The sequence below is a fragment of the Prionailurus viverrinus genome, chromosome C1 (assembly GCF_022837055.1).
Source record: "Prionailurus viverrinus isolate Anna chromosome C1, UM_Priviv_1.0, whole genome shotgun sequence".
NCBI classification, from domain to species: Eukaryota; Metazoa; Chordata; class Mammalia; order Carnivora; family Felidae; genus Prionailurus; species Prionailurus viverrinus.
Genome location: NC_062568.1, coordinates 58,543,538 through 58,565,905, shown reverse-complemented (window position 1 = coordinate 58,565,905; position 22,368 = coordinate 58,543,538). Strand labels below are relative to the sequence as shown.

Here is a 22,368-nt window from a genome sequence, read left to right as displayed (position 1 = left end):
TGTGCCTGGAGAAAACATGAAGGGAACTTCTGGGCAACTAGTGATGTTCTATTTATGATCTTGGTAATATTACACAGAAGTGATCAGTATGTGAAAATTCATCAAGCTGTACACTTCGGATTACTGTAATATGATGATATTCTTCAATCTAATGCTTACTCACAAAACGAGAGAGAGACACTTGAGACAAAGCAACCAAATATAATGTGTGAATCTTGTTTGGATACTGACTTAAACAAATTGTCTATAAAAAGACCTTTATAGAGCAATCAAGCAAATCTGAACACAGACCAGGTATTAGGTGATATTAAGGAATTATTATTTATTTTTCATAGTGATGATGCTATTGTGATTATATTTTTTTTTATTAATGATTATACCTAGATTTCAATTTTTTTACTCTTATTTTTCACTCTTTTTTTTTTTATTAAGTAGGCTTCATGCCCAGCATGAAGCCCAACATAAGGCTTAAACTCACAACCCTGAGATCAAGACCTGAGCTGAGATCAAGAGTTGGACATTTAACCAACTAAGCCACTCAGGTGCCCAGCGATTATATATATTTTTAAAAGACAGTTCATCTCCCAGAAATACATACTAAAGTACTTACAGATGAAATGATACAATTTAAACTATACTGAGGGGTAGGGAGAAAATGGGAGGTGACCTAGATAAAACAAGACTGCTTTATGTTGGTAGTTGTTGAAGCTGGATGATCGGTACATGGGAGTTCATTATACTAATGTCTCTAGTTTTATAAATGTTTAAAATCTTTCACAATAGATTTATAAATTTGAATTTCAAATACATGCTGTTTACCCTTGGTATGATCCATCATATAGTGCTAATTCATAACAATACATCCTATTTGAATCATTATGAATTATATTTATATAACATTTATAAATATTTTAGCAAAATCATTAACAACTAATGTAACAAAAAATTAACATCATAGGCTACAGACTATAAAAATCATAAGTTAATATGTATTTTATGACACTATTAAAAATTCTATATGTGGAATACAAATTAGTTTTAAAACTTTTCATATATTATCATGCAAAAAATATTGCTAAATATAAAAACATATAGGATAAAATCTTCTAAGCTATTTTGAGATAAAAAAAATTTAAGTCTAATTGACTTGGAAGTACAATTGTACATTTGTAATTTAACTGTTTAATAGAAAAACAAAAAGAAAGTATTTTACAAGTGATTTGTTCAAGCTGCATAATACACATTACAATGTTGCTTTAAAGAAAAATAAAAAGTTTTGAGTTATTGTCAATAATGACCAAATTTAACCCTAAAGATCCAGTAGTTTATACTGCTCATAATAGAAATAATATTATTTTCCTTATTCTCAATAAAAGATATTACAGATAAAGAGAATGCAAAAATGGAGGATGAGAAGACAATGAGTTTAGGTCATGAGATTTACTAAGAGCACAATGCTGTAAATGAATGTAGAGTTTCTCGACCCAAAGAGCTATTCGATCCTGTTTAACCTAATCCAGCCCATATAACAAAGGCCCACTAGAGTTCATCCATACAAAACCGCAATTGTAAGAATTTATCATGGTTTATGTTTTAAGAAGCAATATGCTAAAGGGCATGAGATGGGATAATAATTAATAACCAGTGAAAAGCCTGCTCCACTGTCTACAGATAAATATATTGTTTCTTCTGTATTTTAGTCAATTCTTTCCTTTCTGCTGTAGGTTTCTAATTGGTTTAGGAGAGTTGTTCTCCTAAGAGTTTTTTGGTTTTGTTTTGTTTTTTACTTTTTAATCTCCATTACCTATTTCAGCCATCCCCCCACTCACCTCCCTTCTGGTAACCACCTGTTTGTTTCCCTGGTTAACAGTCTGTTTCTTGGTCTGTCTCTCTTTTTTTTTTTTCCTTTGCTCATTTGTTTTGTTTCTTAAATTCCATATACAAGATAGATCATATTGTATTTGTCTTTCTCTGACTGACTTATTTCACTTAGCATTATACTCTCTAGCTCCATCAATGCTGTGGCAAATGGTAAGATTTCATTATTTTTTGTGATTGAATAATATTCCATTGTATATATACACACACCACATCTTTTTTACCATTCATCTATTGATGGACCCTTGGGCTGCTTCCATAGTTTGGCTATTGTAAATAATGCTGCTATAAACATTCAGGTGTGTGTATGCCTTTGAATTAGTGTTTTTGTATTTGGGGGTAAATACCCAGTACTGCAATTACTGGATCAAAGGGCCATTCTATTTTTTTATTTTTTGAGGAACCTCCATACTGTTTTCCACAGTCTACATAAGTTTACATTCCTACCAATAGTGCAAGAGGATTCCCTTTTCTCCACATCTTCAGCGACACCTGTCGTTTCTTGTGTAGTTGATTTTAGCCAGTCTGACACATGTGAGGTGTTATCTCATTGTAGTTTTGATTTGCATTTCCCTGATGACTGATGTCAAGCATCGTTTCATGTGTCTGTTGACCATCTGGATGTCTTCTTTGTAGAAATATCTGTTCATGTCCTTTGCCCATTTTTTAATTAGATTATTTGTTCTCTAGGTGTTGAGTTGTATCAGTTCTTTATATATTTTGGATACTAACCCTTTATTGGATATGTCATTTGCAAAAATCTTCTCCAATTCAGTAGGTTGCCTTTTAGTTTTGTTGTTTCCTTTGCTATGAAGAAAAATGTTTGTTTTTATGTAGTCCCAATAGTTTATTTTTGGTTTTATTTCCCTTGTCTTAGGAGATGTATCTAGAAAAATGTTGCTATGGCCAACGTCAGAGAAATTACTGCTTGTGCTCTCTTCAAGGATTTGTATGGCTTCAGGCCTCACGTTTAGGTTTTTAATGCATTGCACTTAGTTTGGTTTATGGGGAGAGAAAGTAAGCCAATTTCATTCTTTTGCATATGGCTGTCCAATTTTCCCAACATAATTTGTTGAAGAGATTATCTGTTTCCCATTGTATATTCATTCCTCCTTTGTTGAAGATTAATTGACCATATAATTGTGAATTTATTTCTGGATTTTCTGTTCTATTGCATTTATCTATGTGTCTAGTTTCATGCCAGTACCATACTGTTTTAATTACTACTGCTTTGTAATATAACTTGAAATCTGGAATTGTGATACCTCCAGTTTTGTTTTGTAGTTCCATACAAACTTTAGGATTGTTTGTTCTAGTTCTATGAAAAATGCTATTGGTACTTAATAGGGATTGCATTAAATCTGTAGATTGCTTTGGGTAGTATAGACACTTTAACAATATTTGTTCTTCTTACCCATGAGCATGAAATGTCTTTCCATTTCTTTGCATCATTTTGAATTTCTTTCACCAATGTTTTATAATTTCCAGAGTAAAATCTTTCACCTCTTTGGTTAAGTCTATTCTGAGATATTGTATTGGTTTGGGTGCAACTGTAAATAGTTTTCTTAATTTACAATTAAGATTGTTTTCTTAATTTCACTAACGGCTGCTTCATAATTAGTGTATAGAAATGCAACAGATTTCTGCACATGATTTTGTATCCTGCGACTTTACTGAATTCATTTATCGGTTCTGGTAGTTTTGTGGTGGAGTATTTAGGATTTTCTACGTCCAGTATCATGTCATCTGCAAATATTGAGAGTTTTACTCCTTCCTTACAATTTGAATGCCTTTTATTTCTTTATGTTGTCTAATTGCTATGACTAGAACTTCCAGTACTATGTTAAATAAAAGTGGTGAGAGTGGACATTCTTGTCTTGTTCCTGACCTTAGAGGAAAAGCTCTCAGTTTTTCACCACTAAGTATGATGTTGGCTGTGAGTTATTCATATAAGGTCTTCATTATGTAGAGCTATGTTCCCTCTACACCTAATTTGCAGAGGGTTTTTATCATGAATGGACGTTGTACTGTCAAATGCTTTTTCTGCATCTAATGAAATGATCATATGGTTTTTATCCTTTCTTTTATTGATGTGAAGTATGACATTATTTTTAAAATATTAAACCACCTTTGTATCCCATGGATAAATCCCAGTTGATTGTGATATATAATTTTTTTAATGTATTGTTGAATCCAGTTTGCTAATATTTCACTGAGGATTTTTGCATCTGTATTCATGAGACATATGGGCCTGTAGTTCGCTTTTTTTGCAGTGTCTTTATCTGGTTTTGGTATAGGGTGACACTGGTCTCACAGAATAAATTTGGAAGTTTTCCTTCTGTTCTCTGGAGTAGTTTGAGAATAGATAATAACTCTTCTTTAAATGTTTGGTAGAATTCGCCTATGAAGCCATCCGGTCATGGACTTTTGATTTGGGGGAGTTGTTGATTACTGATTCACATTGCTGGTAACTGGTCTGTTCAAATTTTCTATTTCCTCCTGCTTTAGCTTTGGTAGCTTATATGTTTTTAAGAGTTTATCCATTTCTTCCAGGTTATCCAATTTGTTGGCATATAGGTTTTCATAATATTCTGTTACAATTGTTTGTGGGTTTTTTTGTTGTTGTTGTTTATTTATTTTGAGAGACAGTGCATATGAGAGCAGGCGAGAGGGAAAGAGAATCCCAAGTAGGCTCCAGACCTCCAGCACAGAGCTCAGCGTGGGGCTTGAACCCACAAACTGTGAGATCATGACCTGAGCCAAAACCAAGAGTTGGATGCTTAGCGAACCAAGCCACCCAGGCAACCCTCTGTTACAAATTGTATTTCTGTGGGTGTTGGTTGTTATTTCTTCTCTTTCATTAGTAATTTTATTTGGGTTCTCTCTCTCTCTTTCACTGTCTCTTTTTTTTTCTTTTTTTATGAGTCTGACTAGAGGTTTACCATTGCTGAGCTTTTCAAAGAATCAGCTCCTGCTTTTATTGATATGTTCTATTGTTTGTTTTATTTGTTTGTTTAGTTTCTGTATCATTTATTTCTGCTCTAAACTGTATTATTATCTCCTTCCTTTTGCTCAGTTGGGGTTTTGTTTGGTTTCTTTGGGTTTTTCTAGCTCCTTTAGGTGTAAAGTGAGGTTGTTTATTTAAGACTTTTCTTGCTTCTTGAGGCCTGTATTACTATAAACTTCCCTCTTAGAACCACTTTGCTGCATCCCCAAGACTTTAGTAACTTGGTTTTTTCATTTACATTTGTTTCCATGTAATTTTTGACTTCTCATTTGGTTTCAGAGTTGACCCATTCATTGTTAGTGTCATGTTATTTAACCTCCATATATTTGTGTTGTGTTCCATGGCTTTTATTTTTTATCAAGGTATAACTGACATACAACATTATATTAGTTTCAGGTATACAATATGATGAATTATTTATATATACTGTAAAATGAGTACCCCAATAAGTCTAATTTCCTCCTGCCACCATATAAAGTTACATAATATGTAATATAATATTGTTGACTATGGTCACCATGCTGTACATCACAACCCCATGACTTACTTATTTTGTGACTGGAAGTTTGTAACTCTTGCCCATCTTCTCCCATTTTGCCCACCCTCCAACTCTCCTCCCCTCTGACAACCACCAATCTATTGTCTGCACTTATAAGTTTTGTTTTGTCTGCTCATCTGTTTTTAGATTCCCATATATAAATGAAATTATATGACATTTGTCTTTCTCTGGCTTATTTCAGTTGGCCTAATATCCACAAGGTCCATCCATGTGCTTACAAATGACAAGATTTCATTCTTTTTTATGGCTGAGTAATATTCCATTGTATATATACACTACATTTTCTTTATCCATTCATCCATTAGTGGACCCTGTGGTTATTTCCGTATCTTGAATATTGTAAATAATGCTGCAATGAACATAAGGGTGCATATATCTTTGATTAGTGTTTTTATTTTCTTTGGATAAATACCCAGAAGTGGATTTATTGGATCATATGGTGGCTCTATTTTTAGTTTTTGTAGAATATCCATAATGTTTTCCATGGTGGCTGTACTGATTTACATTCCCACCAATAGTGTAAGAGGGTTCCCTTTGCCCCACATCCTCGCCAAGACTTGTTACTTTTTTGTCTTTTTGATAATGGCCGTTTTGACAGGTGTGATATACTTCGTAGTGCTTTTGATTTGCATTTCCAATGATTACTGATGCTGAGCACAGTTTCATATGCCCATTGGCCATCTGTATGTCTTCTTTGGAAAAAGATCTATTCAGCTCCTTGCCCATATTTTAATCAGATTTGTGTTGTGTTGTTGATGTTATTTAATTGTAGTTCTTTCTATATTTTGGATATTAACCCTTATTCAGCTGTATGATTCGCAAATATCTTCTCCCATTCAGTAGGTTGTCTTTTCATTTTGTTGATGATTTTCTTCACTGTGCAAAAGCTTTTTAACGTTGTCTCCTTGGTTATTTTTCTTTTATTGCCATTGCCCTTGGAATGAGATCCAAAAAAAATATCACTAAGAGCAATTTCAAGGAGCTTACTGCCTATGTTTTCTTCCAAGAGTTTTATGCCATTTGGTCTTGTAGTCAAGTGTAGTCAAGCTCCATTTTGAGCTTATTTTTGTGTATGGTATAAGATAGTGGTCCAGTTTCATTCTTTTGTATGTGGCTGTTCAGTTTTCCCAGCACCATTTATTGAAGAGACTGTCCTTTCCCCATTGTATATTCTTGTTGTAAGTTAATTGACCATATGTGCACAGGTTTATTTCTGGGCTCTCTATTCTGTTCCATTGATCTGTCTGTTTTTATGCCAATAACATACTGTTTTGATTACTACAGGTTTCTAATATGACTTGAAATCAGGGTGCATGATGCCTCCTCTTTTTGTTCTCAAGACTGTTTTGGCTGGTAGGGATCTTTTGTGATTCCATACAAATTTTAGGATTGTTTGTTCTATTTCTGTGAAAAATCCCATTGGAATTTTGATAGGGTTGTGTTGACTCTATATGTTGTTTTGTGTAATATAGACATTTTGACAATATAATTTTTTCCAATCTATGACCATGGAATTATCTTTCAATTTATTGGTGTCTTCTTTGATTTCTTTCACCAATGTCTTAGTTTTCAGTGTACAAGTCTTTCACATCATTGTTTACATTTATTCCCAGGTATTTAATTCCTTTTGAAGCAAATATAAATGGGACTGTCCTCTAAATTTTTGTTTTCTAATTGTATGCTGTTAGTGTACAAAAGTGCAACAGATATTTTATATGTTGATTTTGTATCCTATAACTTTACTGAATTTATTAGTTCTCACAGGTTTTTGGTGTTGTCTTTGGGGTTTTCTTTATACAAAATCATGTCATCTGCAAATGGTGACAGCTTTACTTCTTTCTTTCCAATTTGGACGCCTTTTCTTTTTCTTGCCTAATTGCTCTGACTCGGACTTCCAATACTATACTGAATAAAAGTGCTAAGAGTGGGCATGATCTTAGGGGGAATTTTTCAACTATCATTGAGTATGATCTTAGCTGTGGGCATGTCATTTATGGCCTTTATTATTATGAGGGACATTCCCTCTATACCTTCTTTGTTGAGTTTTTTTTTTTTAATCATAAATCAATGTTGAATTTTGTCAAATGCTTTTCCTGCATCTATTGAGATGATCATATAATTTTTTATCCTCCATTTTGTTAATGCGGCATATCACATTGATCTGCAGATGTTGAACCATCTTTGCATCCTTGGAATAAATCCCACTTGACCATGGCATATGACTTTTTTAATGTATTGTTGATTTTGGTTTGCTAATATTTTGTTGAGGATTTTTACATCTATGTTCATTTATGTTCATACTGACTTATAATTTTCTTCTTTTATGGTGCCCTTGTCTGATTTTGGTATCAGAGCAATGGTGGCCTTGTAAAATGAGTTTGGAAGTGTTCCCTCCTCTTCAATTTTTTGAGAGAGTTTGAGAAGAATAGGTATTAAATCTTCTTTGAATGTTTGCTAGAATTCACCACTAAAGCTGTCTGGTCCTGGACTTTTAATTGTTGGGAGTTTTTTGATTACTGACTCAATCTCCTTGCTAGTAACTGGTCTATTCAGATTTTCTATTACTTCATGATTTAGTATTATAAGATTATTTCTAGAAATTTATCCATTTCTTCTAATTGTCCAATTTGTTGGTATACAGTTATCATAGTCCCTTATTAGCCTTTGCATTATTTTAGTATCAGTTTTAATGTTCCTTCTTTCATCTGATTCCATTATTTAAGCCTTCTTTTTTTCTTAGTAAATCTAGCTAAAGGTTTATCAACTTTATCTTTTCAAAAAACCAGCTCTTAGTTTTATTGGTCTTTTCTATTGTCTCTTTAGTCTCTATTGCGTTTATTTCTTCTGACTTTTGCTATTGCCTTCCTTCTACTACCTTTGGGCTTAATTTGTTCCTTGTTTTCTAGTTCCTTTAAGTATAAAGTTAGATTATTTATTTGAGATTTTACTTGTTTCCTTTCTAATAGATGCAAATATATTTATTCATTCTATTTTTATAAATGTTTGTTTGGGTTTTTTTTTTAATTTTTTTTCAACGTTTTTATTTATTTTTGGGACAGAGAAAGACAGAGCATGAACGGGGGAGGGGCAGAGAGAGAGGGAGACACAGAATCGGAAACAGGCTCCAGGCTCTGAGCCATCCGCCCAGAGCCTGACACGGGGCTCGAACTCACGGACCGCGAGATCGTGACCTGGCTGAAGTCGGACGCTTAACCGACTGCGCCACCCAGGCGCCCCTGTTTTCGTTTATTTTTGAGAGAGAGAGAGGCAGAGAGAGGGAGGGAGATAATCCCCAGCAGGCTCATCAGTGCAGAGCCTTATGTGGGGCTTGAACTCACAAACTGTGAGATCATGACCTGAGCCAAAAACCAGAGTCAGACACTTAACGGACTGAGCCACACAGGCAGCCAGGCACTTGTTTCTTGAAGTAGGTCTGTAGTATTATGAACTTCCTTGTTAAAACTGCTTTTGCTACATCCCACAGATTTTGGAAAGCTGTATTTTAATTTTCATTTATCTCAAAGTTATTTTTTTCATTTTTTAATTCATCAATTGGTTGTCTGGTGGCATGTTGTCAAATCTCCACATATTTGTAATTTTTCCAGTTTTTTGTGATTGATTTCCAATGTCATACCATTGTGGTCTGAAAAGATGCTTGATAGGGCTTCAATCTTCCAAAATTTATTGAGACTTGTTTTGTGGCTAAACATATCTGTTCTGGAGAATGTTCCACATATACTTAAGAATGTATATTCTGCTGGTTTTTGGTAAAATGTTTTGTATATATCTAAATCCATCTGGTCTAATGTATTTTAAGGCTAATGTTTCCTTATTATTTGTCTGGATGATCTATTCCTTGATGTAAGAGTGATATTAAAGGCCCTTACTATCATTGTCTTATTGTCAATTTCTCTCTGTAGGTCTGTTAATATTGCTTTATACTTTTAGATGCATCTATATTGGGTGCATAAATATTTACAAATGTTGTCTCTTCCTGCTAGATTGACCCTTTTATCATTATGTAATACCCACCTTTTTCTTTTATCACAATCTGGTTTAAGTCTATTTTGTCTAAGTATAGCTACCCCAGCTTACTTTTGGGTTTCCATTCACATAAAACATCTTTTTCCATCTCTTCACTTTCAACCTGTGTGTCATTACATCTAAGGTGAGTCTCTTATAGGCAGCATATAGATGGGTCTTGCTTTTTATCCATTCAGTCACTCCCTATCTTTTGATTGAAGAATTTAGTCCATTTGGGGGGAGGGGTTGCCCTTTTCATCAAACATTTATTAAATGAATAACTGCACACAGCCTGAGCTGTGTATGGGCTGTTAAAGGCTTGAATGCCTAGCTAAAGCCAGAAAAACTGTTGCCGCTTTTTCATGTTCGCAGAGTAGCTACTGTTCATAGTTTGGCCAGTCCTATGGTCTGCAAAAGGGGTAAGCATCCCAGAACAAGATTCTGCTGAACTGGAATGGAGCCAGGGTAAGTGTAGTGAGCCAACCCCTCAAGGCAGTGATCTTACAACCCATTCTTCCTGGTATCCAAACTCTTATGAAGACAGATGGGGAATAGGCTAGGATGGGGCATATAGATGATAGAAAAGAAATCCAGGTCAGGTCATGATCTCATAGTTCGTGACTTGAAGCCCCACAGCATAGAGCCTGCTTCAGATCCTCTGGCCCCCTCTCACTGCCCCTCCTCTGCTCATGCTTTCTCTCTCAAAAATAAACAAACATTTAAAAGAAGAAGGAGGAGGAGAAGAAAAGAAAACCAGAGAGAGGCTGGTGAAGGGAGACAGGAATTGCTACTTATTGACTTAGTTGTGGGTTCTGCAGTAGAGCCCCTTTGGGTTTTAAGAGCCTTTTTCTGCCTCCTTTCTTCTTCCTGCAACTTCTCCTGCTGTCTAAGCTGCCATGACTGTAATCCAGCATCCATTTTCTGTGATAACAGTGCAACTCATCTTGCAAACATCTCCCTTTGGGCTTTTCTTCGAAGCTGGCCTTTTTCATTGGAGGTACAGGGCGGCCATCTGTGTAAGATCAGTCTGGGAACTCTGTAAAGGGTCTGTAACCAGAGGGGTTGGTAGCCAGGCCCTGCCTGGGTGGAGAAAAACAGTTCCGTGAGGATTCAACCGAGCTTCTGGTTCCCCAGTTCCCCCCAGACCAGCACTCACTGGAGTCACCACTGGCCGCCCACCTAACCCACCACACTGCTGTGCAGCCTCCACACACCTAAAGCAGCCATGCTGAGGCAAGAGAGCTAGAAGTGGGTGTCAGTCCATTTATGTTTAAAGTGGTTATAGATGGTATATACTCATTGTCATTTTGTTAACTGTATTCTGGTTGTTTTGTAGTTCTTCTCTGCTCCTTTTTCCTCTTGCTCTCTTCCCTTGTAGTTTGATGCCTTCCTTTAGTGTTTAGATTCCATTCTCACGATCTTTTGTATATCTATCATAGGTTTTTGCTTTGTGTTTTCCTGAGGCTTACATATATTAGCTTATGCACATCCCAGTTTATTTTAAGTTGATAGCAAGTTACGTTTGAATGCATTCTAAAACTGTATTTTCCCCTTCCCACAGTTTATGTTTTTGATGCCACATTTTACATCTTTTAATTTTGTATATCCTTTAACTAATTGTTGTAGTTATACTTATTTTTACTACTTTTGCCTTTTAACCTTCATACTAAAATAAGTGATTAGTCCACTACCCCTAATATATACTTACCTTTACCAGAAAGACTTTTACTTTCATACGTTTTCTTGTTACCAGTTGCCTTTCTTTTTGGCTTAAAGAAGTCCCTTTAACGTGTCTTATAAGCCCAGTTTAGTAGTGATGAACTCGTCCAGTTTTTGCTTGTCTGGAAAACTTTTTCTCTCCTTCAATTCTGAAGGATAATCTTGTCAAGTAGAGTATTCTTGGTTGGAAGTTTTTTGCTTTCAGCACTCCCTTCTGGCCTGCAAAGTTTCTGCTGAAAAACTTGATTAAAGTCTGGGGGCCAGGGGGTCCCTTATACATAACAAGTTGTTTTTCTCCTGCTGCTTTTAAGATTCTCTCTTTAACCTTTGACATAATTATAACGTGTCTTGGTGTGACTCTCTTTGAGTTCATCTCATTCAGAACTCTCTGGGCTTCCTAGATCTGAATGTCTGTTTCTTTCCCCAGATAAGTGAAGCTTTCAGCCATAATTTCTTCAGATAGGTTTTCTATCCCTTTCTCCCTTATCTTATCCTAACAGGACACCTATTATGTGAACATTGTTCCACTTGATGTTGTCCCATAGGCCCCTCAAATTATCTTTTTTTTTTTTCTTTTCTTGCTGCTCTGTTTGAGTGAGTTCTATTGCCCTGGTCCAAGTCACTAATCTTTTCTTCTGCTTCATCTACTCTGCTGTTGAATTCCTGTAGTATATCTTTCAGTTATTATATTCTTCAGTTCCATGTACATTCTTATATTCTCCATCTCTTGGCTGAAGTTCTGTGTTCATCCATTCTTCTCCTGAGATCAGTGAGCATCTTTATGACCATTACTTTGAAGTCTCTATCAGGTAAGTTACTTATCCCTGTTTCTTGTGTGTGGTTTTTTTAAACGTTTATTTATTTTTGAGACAGAGAGACAGAGACAGAGTACAAGCAGGGGAGAAGCAGAGACAGAGTGAGACACAGAATCCAAAGCAGGCTCCAGGCTCCAAGCTGTCAGTACAGAGCCCGATGCAGGGCATGAACTCATGAACCAAACTGTGAGATCATGACCTGAGCCAAAGTCAGGTACTTAACCGACTTAGCCACCCAGGCACGACCTTATCTCTGTTCTGTTAAGGTTTTTTCAGGAGTTTTATCTTCTTCTCTCATTTGGAACATATTTTTTGTTTCCTAATATTTCCTTAACTTTCAGTGCTTGTTCCTATGTATTAGGCAAAAGAGCTATCTCTTCAGTCTTGAAGGAGCGGTCACAGGAAGACTGGGGTATTTCAGTCTGCTATCTGTAAATTGCTCTGGGGGTTTTAGCTTGCCAAGAACTCTGTAATTATTTCAGTTCCATGGATCCCAGAAACGCAAACACCCCTGGCCACAAGAGGCAGGTGTTCAAAGCACTCCCTCTATGGACTGCACACACCTGTCAGCTTTGCTGGGGCCAAGGAAGAGCACCAGGCCAAGGCAATGCTGCCTGCCTACCAATTTTAGCACTGTGGGTTTGTGGGGAGCAAAGGTCAGGGCAAGCTGGCCCAACAGGTTTGGTGGGGCAGAGCCACAGAAGAACACAGATGCAGAGCAAACAACTTTCACAAGGCTGAAGGAAAGTGCTAAAATGGCACCAGCTAGTGCTGGGTGCTAGCAAGATAGACTGCAAAAATGGTGTGCACCAGTGCCTTTAGCCAGAGAGAGAGCTCCAAAAGACCCCTGTCCCTCTGGCAGGCACTTTAAGCTTACCCAGTGAATCTCCTTCACATATGGCCTAGGCACTTCCAACCTGCCATTTTTGTGCTGGGTCCCAGGACAAGTAAGTCTGCGTGTGAGCACTTAAGGGTGAGTTCCAGTCTCCTATAACCCTTGGGTCTCCTTGATGTAAGCCCCATTGGTTTTCAAAGACAGACATCTGGGAGCTCATCTCTCTGGTACAGGTCCCAAGAATTTGGGGTTCCTGATGTGGGGCTCAAACCCCTCACTCCTCAGGAATATGCTGCATATTTGTTAGATCCCTCCCTTTTGTGGGTCACTGAGTCAGGAGTGGGGTTCCTGGTGAAACCAATCTCTGCCTCTCCCACCGGTCTCAATGTGGCCCTGCCATCTTTGTTGTGGAGTTGTTCAGCTAGTCTCCAGGTCTTTTTCAGAGACAGACTTTCTATATATAGTTGTAGATTTGGTGTGTCTTTGGTAGAGTGAGTAGGATATCTATGCCACCATCTTGAACCACCTCTCCGTTCTGTGGGTTTTTTTTGTTTTTTTTTTTTTTTAATTTTTTTTTTTTTCAACGTTTATTTATTTTTGGGACAGAGAGAGACAGAGCATGAACGGGGGAGGGGCAGAGAGAGAGGGAGACACAGAATTGGAAACAGGCTCCAGGCTCCGAGCCATCAGCCCAGAGCCCGACGCGGGGCTCGAACTCACGGACCGCGAGATCGTGACCTGGCTGAAGTCGGACGCTTAACCGACTGTGCCACCCAGGCGCCCCCGTTCTGTGGTTTTTAAATCCTCCTTTCTCTTTCCCACTTTGATTTTCCCTTTCTTCACTAAAATTTGTTTACTCCACTAATAAGACACCTAGGCTATGGTGATCCCTACATTAAAAAGTTCAAAATTTTCAGAAATAGCTAACAATTTTCCAAAATGAGGTCTGTTATTATCTCAACTCTTTTATAAATGGAGTTTCTCACATATTCTCATATAGCATAAATAGCATGGTTTTGTATAGAATAGACTTCACTGTACTCATAAGAAGAATGCCCTGAACAAATTTTACATTTTTCTAGATGACTGCTGATTATGGCAACATGCTACAAATAAAGCTCTGTATAGTAGAGGAAAGAGATCTGAATCAATCATAGTCACAGCAGTGAACTTGAAAGCATCTAAGTCACCTATGAGTGATGTTCATTGTCTCTCAATAAAGAAGTGATAGGCAAGTACCTACAAATGCTGCTAAACAATGTTAAATAGTTTTCCTTTCTACTAAACTGGTGTCTTCTTTTCTCTCCTTTTACGGTTCCTGAATTTCTAGGTTTTTATAGGCAGCCTATCACTCAGAGAATCTTTCCTTTCTTTTTTTCTTAAGTTTTTAAAATAAATTCTACCCCTAATATAGGCTCAAACTCACAATTCCAAGATCAAGAGTTGCATACCCTACCACTGAACCAGTCAGGGCTCCAAATCTTTTCTTTCTGAAGCAAAAATCTTCCAGAAAAGATTCAAAAAGCCAAATAGCTGTTGCTCCACCTTACTTATATTTTGACTAATTATATATGTGGCAAAGCACACTGTTTCCACTCTTAATTTAAAGAGCAAATATTGGTGCCTCAGTCAGTTAAGTGTCCAACTTCAGCTCAGGTCGTGATGTTGCAATTTGTGAGGTCGAGCCCTGCATCAGGCTCTGTGCTGGCAGCTTGGAGCCTGGAGCCTGCTTCAGATTCTACGTCTCTTTCTCTCTCTACCCTTCCCCTGCTCACTCTGTCTCTGTCTCCCAAAAATAAATAAACATTAAAAAAAATTTTTTAGGGGCGCCTGCCTGGGTGGTTCAGTCGGTTAAACGTCTGACTTCAGCTCAGGTCATGATCTCATGGTTCGTGGGTTCAAGTCCCATTTCTGGCTCTGTGCTGACAGCTGGGAGCTTGGAGCCTGCTTCAGACTCTCTCTCTCTCTGCCTCTCCCCTACTTGCACTCTTTTCTCTCTCTCTCTCTCTCAAAAATAAATAAACATTAAAAATAAATAAACATAAAAAAATAAATTAAACATTTAAATAAACTTTAAAATTTTTAATTTTTTTTAATAAATAAAGAGAAAATATTCAAGCTTTCTTTGTCTCTTAAGGAAAATACACATTCCTCATTCTTTTCCTTTACACAATCAAAATACCCTCAACTAATTTTTCTTTTTTTTTTTTTTTAGTGAAGGTTGATAAGTAGGCAGCAGCTCCCTATTCTTTCTCTACAAGATTTCACTCAGTTAACCTTGAATAGGATAACTGTGATCTTAGAAAATGAACCCAAAGTACTTGCCTTTCCAGTCTTCTCCATGCTTCTGTAACTAGAGCTTCAACCAGTAGGTCATGGGTCTCAGTAGCACACCTCAATAAAATCAAGAGAAAATAATTTTCCATACATAAACATTTTTAAAGTATTAAAAACAATCATGCAAGTTAACAATTATAATGCAAAAGTGAACCTCAAGTTATTATACTCTTACACAGTCTTTATTTCTGGTGCATTCCCATTTCAGTATTTTGATTTCTTGATACGGTATAATAAACATCTACATTTTATCCCATGCCTCTCTCATTCTTTTATCTGTTCAATGCCTTCCACTGAACAATGAGAACATTCAACAATACATATTATTTTAAAAGTACACATAACATATATTACTTTTCTCTGATTAGAAAAATATTTTTATAGGAGAGTTTTGTAAAATAAAGAAAAACTTGAATAGGGTACTAAAACTTATTTATAGGTCTGTACTCATAAACAGCCACCATCATTAATCTGTAGCATTTTTGCTCCATTTGTCTTTTCTACACACATACAGAATATACATATTCCTTTTACAGTTTTTTTTTTTAATTTTGTTAAAAGATTTTATTTTTAAGTAATCTCTACATGCAATGTGAGGCTAAAACTCACAACCCCAAGATCAAGAGTCACATGCTCCACTGACTGAGCCAGCCAGGCACCTCACTTTTACACTTTTGTACCCTGCCCTTTTCAGCATTTGCCCATGACACTACATAGTGCTCAAAACAATTTTTAAACGTTGTATATTATTCCATTAAATGAATATAGTATCATTTAAACATTCACCTACTATTAGAATTTTAGTTTTTCAATATTATAAATAATGCTGGCATGAATATCAACGCACAATAATCTTAAATATGTACCCCAGATTTTTTTTTTTTGCATTTTATTTTATTTATTTATTTACACCCAAGTTAGTTTGTATATAATGCAATAATGATTTCAGGAGTAGATTCCACTGATTCATTCCCTCTGTATAATACCCAGTGCTCATCCCAACAAGGGTCTTTCCTAATGCCCCTTACCCATTTAGCCCACCCCTGCACCCCCAACTCTTCCAGCGACCCTCAATTTGTTCTCTGTATTTAAGAGTCTCTTATGTTTTGTCCCTTCCTTGTTTTTATATTATTTTTGCTTCCCTTCCCTTACATTCATCTGTTTTGTATATTAAATTCCACATGTGAATGAAGTCATACGGTATTCATCTTTCTCTGACTAATTTTGCTTAGCTTAATACCCTCTAGTTCCATCCATGTAGTTGCAAATGGCAAGATTTCATTATTTTTGATTGCTGAGTAATACTCCATTGTATACATATTTACCACATCTTCTTTATCCATTCATATCCCAGATTATTTTCTTAGAGATAAACTTTAGAAGCAAAATTATTGGATCCAAGGGTATCTTTATAGTTCTTGATATACATTGTACCATCAGAACATATAAGAGTTCCTCCTCCAGTACAGCTTCATTAACCATGAATACTTTCTATATAACTAAACCACATACACTATATATTGTAGGTATAAAAATATCTTTTTAACCAATTTCAATATCTTTATAGCATTAAGCCTATATTAGTTTGTCTCCCCAAAATCAGAAACTTTCACGTTGAGTCATGAAGCAAAATTGAACTACATACTGCTTTTAAAACCTGAAAACAAAATTATATTTTACTCTTGAATCCTTTCAGAATTAAAATATGACTTAGGAGCAAAACACAGAAATATAGTTTTTAGGTAAATCATCACCAAGCAGCATTCCTCCATCTGCCTAACACACATGAGTCTTGTGAGGTGTTTAACACAATGTTTTGTGGTCTGGAAACTGCCCTCACTCAGAGATTTACAGTATACATTAACATATTAAAGCTTCTGAAGAGTCCTGCAATAAAGACTTGTTGAATTTTATTTTATTCATCGTTTTCCAAGCTGACATGACCACTGAGAAAGCAAAACAGGTATCTTGCCCATTATCATTACATACTCTCTTCATATACCTCAGAGAAAAAACTTTGCAACCACAGAAAGACCACCAAAAAAGGGAAGGCACTTTTCTTTTAGTCTAACACCACTCCCCCAAATAGGTAAAGCCCTAAGCCCCTTTCCTGTATAAGCTGACTTCCTAATAAAAACAACTGTATCTCTGCTTTGTGCAATGCTGACATCTATAGTTACTGATAATCCTCACAGGTTAGCCAATCAAGTGAGAAAACTTATTTTTCCATGAATGAGACTAAGAAACAGACTAATTGCAACTTCTGTGTGTGTGTGTGTGTGTGTGTGTGTGTGTGTTTCCCTTATATACCTGCTGAATATTTTACTTAGAAAATCCAGTTCTTTTGAAGGCTGGATTCCCTTGCAAATAATGTAAAATTTCTTTTCTTTTTTAATGTTTTCCCAGCTTTATTGAGCTATGACTAACAAGTAAAAATTGTATATATTTAGGTTGCACAACAGGATGTTTGATATACATATATATTGTTAAATGATTACCACAAAGAATATCCTCTAAACATCTTAAAAATATTCAATGATCAGGAATACTATTTATAGGGGGAAAAAAAAAACCACACTGTTTTTCATTTTAAAGAGATTTTTAGAAAACTGATATATAATTATAAACTATAATCATTTCTATAAAAAGTAAAAGTACATTACTTACTGTTGTGTGAGGTACAACACATTCACCAGGGTATCATCATTCATGAATTCCGTTTGACTTGTAGCTAAATTATGAAGAGTAATAAACTGGGGATGGTCTCTGACACACTCAACATTTTTTAAAAAGCTGGTCTTCTGCTTTTGAAACTGCCAAAGTATATTAAATGCACATTCCACCTGCTTTTCTGAAAGTATGGCTTTGCTTTTTTGAATAAGATCAAAGATTTGCCCTTCATTTGTACACTTAACCATTTCGGTAATTAGTGGTTTACAACTGCAGGATCGAAACTGAAACGCTCTCCAGGAAAATGGACAAACAGCTCTTAGGCGAAGCATATTTACAAACAATAAGTCTTTTTTTAAAAAGCTATTTTTTCATTTATGTCACAAATTTTCTTAGGTAGGAAAACTATTTGCAACAAGTAGTCAGGTGTAATATCCTGGTAAAAAGGTAACTATTTCTCCTTCATGTATTTTGCTTCCATTATGATAACTCCAAATCCCATTCCAAAATGCAGCTTCTGTAAAAGGATTGGTTTGACATGGATTAATACCAAATTAGTTCCAAAATTTAAATTAAAGTTACAAGCTTTTTCTGCATTAACTCTAGTTAAGACTTTGTTCCTAGTCTGAAGCAAACAGCAGGATTTGGTCCAAAATTAAGTGTCCGGGAAAAGGGGCTTCTTTCTGCACTCCATTTAAAAAATGTTTGTTAAATTTTACATAGTTTTCAAATTTGACGACAGAAGCAGAAGGGAAAAAAAATCCTACACTCAGAACCATCTTTTTAAACCAAAAGATTCAGGGTGCCTGGGTGGCCCAGTTGGTTGAGTGGTCAACTTTGGCTTCAGGTCATGATCTCAGGGTTTGTGGGTTTGAGTCTCACACTGTCAGCGCAGAGCCTGCTTTAGATCCAGTCTCCCTCTCTCTCTGCCCCTTCACCCCTCTAAAAATAAATAAACATTTAAAAATAAATAAATAAATAAATAAATAAATAAATGGCTCAAACTGTTTGGAATAAATATGTCACCTTCAATATTTTTACAAGGAACAGCCATTAATTCAGAGTCATAACATTTTATTTTATTTATTTATTTTAAATGTTTATTCATCTTTGAGAGAGAAAGAGTATAAGCAAGAGAGGGGCAATGTGGGCGGGGGAGCAGACAGAAGATCTGAATCTGAAGCCGGCTCTGCACTGACAACAGTGAGCCTGACGCAGGGCTGGAACTCACCATCCACGAGATGGTGACTTGAGCTGAAGTCTGACACTGAACCGACTGAGCCATCAAGGCGCATCCAGAACTACAAAAAAATTTTTTTTTCATTTTTTGGAAGGATAGTCTCTGGTATATTTACTTTCAGGATAATTGCTCCTTTCCTCTAGAACCTTAAAAGAACTCAAAGGGTTTGGTCTCTACTGACCTCAGATCAGTTTGAACCAAAAAGCAAGATGATTAAAGCTCCAATCAAGAACTAAGAAATCAAGTAATGTATCAAGACATGGTGAAGCAATATAAGAACCAAAGATAATTATGAAAAAGGATAATTTGTTTTAGAAATATACTGTAAATGTTTTTATTTCTAATTGAGAAAGAACATTTACAAAATCTGGGACTAAAACCATAGCATTTAACATTTCTGCAACATTTCATAAAGGACTTTTAAAATATATCATCCTATTAAATTTTCTCAATTAACCTGTCAGGTAGATATCATTTGCATTTTACAGATAAGGAAAGCTATTTGCAAAAAGGTTAAAAATCTACTCTAACTTGTGAAGCTGAGACAATCACTCTGTTCTTTGAATTCTTTCAACTTGGAACACCTCCTTACGTCAACAAACAAATACTAAAAGATTGCCTCAGAGTCTTGTCTATGGCTATGCTGTCTGTTCACAAGAAAAAACAAAAACAAGATAGAATTGGTATTTTATGATCATCAGTACAGCATCCTGGCCCACGCCAACCTGGGTCATACACATACACAAATAACCCTGTACAGACCAAAGGTATCTTCAAGATTCTCCCGCCTACCCACAACTGAAAATGGAAGCAGCTCAATGATTAGAATATAAAGGTGTCAAGTCCCCAGCTCTGCTCCCAGATAAATGACCTTGGGAAGTCACTTAACAAAAGGAGGGGCCTTAAGACGATGAGAGTAGGGGCCTGTACAAATGACAAGCATCCTCCACGCCGGGCTCACAGTAACACAGAACGAAAGAAAGTGATCTTCCGCATCCCCGCCTAGGAGTGGGCTCACCCCTGCCCTCCTCTGAGCACTGGAAAATCCAATACCGGAAGGAAGCCTCTGTTCTCAGCCGAACCCTGCATCTCGGGCCCGAAAACATGCTGGGTGGAAGAAAACCTGCCGTAGCTACCCAGCCCTGACTTGCAGGTTAAGTTCTTCCCTTAACAACCTCCAACTTTTCTGGAGGATCCCGGGGAAGGCTGCTTACAACGGCTTAGAAGCCAAAGCTATTCCTGGTCCCCAACAAGAAACGCAACAGGCTTGATTGTGTCATTCCCGCCCACGGTCTCCCATATCACATAGTTTTCCTCGAAAGACATCACCTCTCCTCTGACGGTGCCAGTCCCCAAACCAGGAAAAAATGCCGGGACATCGCAGCGTGCTCAGCGGAAGGCACCTACTACATGCCCCAGAGGACGTAGCGGCGAGGCCAATGGAATGGACGTCGCTTACGCATTCACGAGGAATTCTGGTCATTGTAGTTCCACATTGAGAGACTGGGACGACACATCTTAAACTATAGAAGTTATGGGTCCTTTAGGTCAGTGTTCCTCAATCCAAGTTAAGGTTTTACCCCAGTCCATGGAAGACAGATTTTTTTTATAACATATAATAAAATATTATTATTTAGAAAATGAAATTTGAAATGGTAAACATGGAAAAAACACATGTGGATTTTTGTTTCTTACTATATTCAGCATATATGAAATAACTGTCAAGTGGCTACAAAATAAACCCTTACTCTCAGTTTCTGCCCCTGTGACATGGTGAGGCCAGTCTTTGGACCACACTTTTGTTTTTAATAACTTTATTGAGAAATAATTTACACACTATGCAATTTACCCATTTAGTGTACAATTCAATACTTTTCTTAATTTAGGGTTGTGGAGCACCACCACAATTTATCTTAAAATAGTTTCGTAAGTCCAAAAAGAAACTGGGTAACCAATAGCAATCACTTCCTATCCCCCACCCCCAACACCCTAAGCAACTGCTAATGGCAGAACACACTTTGAGTTGCACTGGTTTAGGTTGTTTGGAACCAGATCAACTGATAACAAATTCGAAGACTGAGGTGTTCTTAACGCACAGAGTAGAAAGAGTTTCAGAACAAACGTCAGAAAAAACATAGGGATGAAACTGGGCATAACCTGTACCAATGCCCTTCAGTCAAAGACCTATAGTTAAAGTTGGGATTACTGACCAGTTGCAATGAAGCAGAACACACATCCCAAGGGGTGTCAAATTAAAAAGGTGTTAAAAAGAAAGTATTCATCCCTGTGTTAAGTGATTTTGGCAAGGCTTAATGGAGCTTTTCTCTGGACTGGATGCTGTGAGGAAGCAGGAATAATTCTATTATTGGGTATCTTAATAAACTTTATCCATAGGGCAGGAAGAATGAACTTAAAGCTGTGCTTGACAAAGAGGGAGCAGTCACTCATAATAGCCAGGATACGTAGATGTTTGGTCATTTTTTGTGATTTGGAGTATGTTCTTATTTGTTCTCAGTTCTGATATGATTATGTAATGGCCTTGTTTTTGTCTTGATCCATCATAGCCATACATTGGCCTTGTCTCATGTTGGTGTTCTGTGTAATTGTTCAACAGACTATGAAGGCTGAGCTATGAGGGCCAGACCAGCTCCTGGCAACAATAAGGCCTAAATGATAGTGTCAGGACAGTTAGTTCACTGTTGGAATGTGTTTGTCTCCTTCTCACGTTTGTGGAATTATAAGGAGACTGGCCTAAGAAACAAATACCTGAAGCTTGCCTTTCTCTGGTATCTTGTTTATATAAGGAAAGGAAACATTTTATTTAGTCACTGTTAGCAACTTTTTTCCTTACTTGCAGTCTAGGGCATTCATAAAATATATATTTATGTATAAATCAAACCTGAGAACAAAATCAAGGTAATAATTTAAGTCCACAGTCACAAAATTGTATTGTAGCTAATGATTTAAATCATGAAGAAGCATCTTTTACAAGAGCTAACAAGTGGTTAACAAAGGGTGGCTCTTAATTTCCTCCTAGCAAATGTCAATGCCCTTCAGCCAAAAATCACAAGAAGCCTGTAGTTGAGGTTTATTACTTGTTGCAGCTAGCAAAAATGCATACAGCAGGGAGTCATTTAGCTGCGCAGTAAAAGAGTATTAGAAAGAACCTATTAGAGGATTCTTTGGTTGGGTAATTTTGGGGAGGGTCTACAGAAGGAAAGGTTCACTCTATCTTGGGTGCCATTAGGAAGTTGGGCAAGTCTATGATTGGGCATCTAATACATC

At 36.6% G+C, this 22,368-nt stretch overlaps 1 protein-coding gene and 1 pseudogene across 3 annotated transcripts in view; both read right to left on the bottom strand.

Annotated features, from left to right (window-relative positions):
- Positions 1-20,501, bottom strand: part of FASTKD1 (FAST kinase domains 1) — a 48,044-nt gene extending 27,543 nt beyond the window's left edge. For all 3 annotated transcript variants that reach the window (XM_047870762.1, XM_047870763.1, XM_047870764.1), the window contains exons 1-3: positions 20,413-20,501; positions 17,841-18,360; positions 15,162-15,230 (exon numbers count right to left, since the gene is read on the bottom strand). In XM_047870762.1, coding sequence (XP_047726718.1) covers positions 15,162-15,230; positions 17,841-18,175 — 404 coding nt within the window. In that variant the 5' untranslated portion in view covers positions 18,176-18,360; positions 20,413-20,501. The remainder of the gene's footprint in view (positions 1-15,161; positions 15,231-17,840; positions 18,361-20,412) is intronic.
- On the bottom strand, positions 10,132-10,577 carry LOC125172753 (39S ribosomal protein L52, mitochondrial-like; annotated as a pseudogene).
- Positions 20,502-22,368: the final 1,867 nt, after the last annotated feature.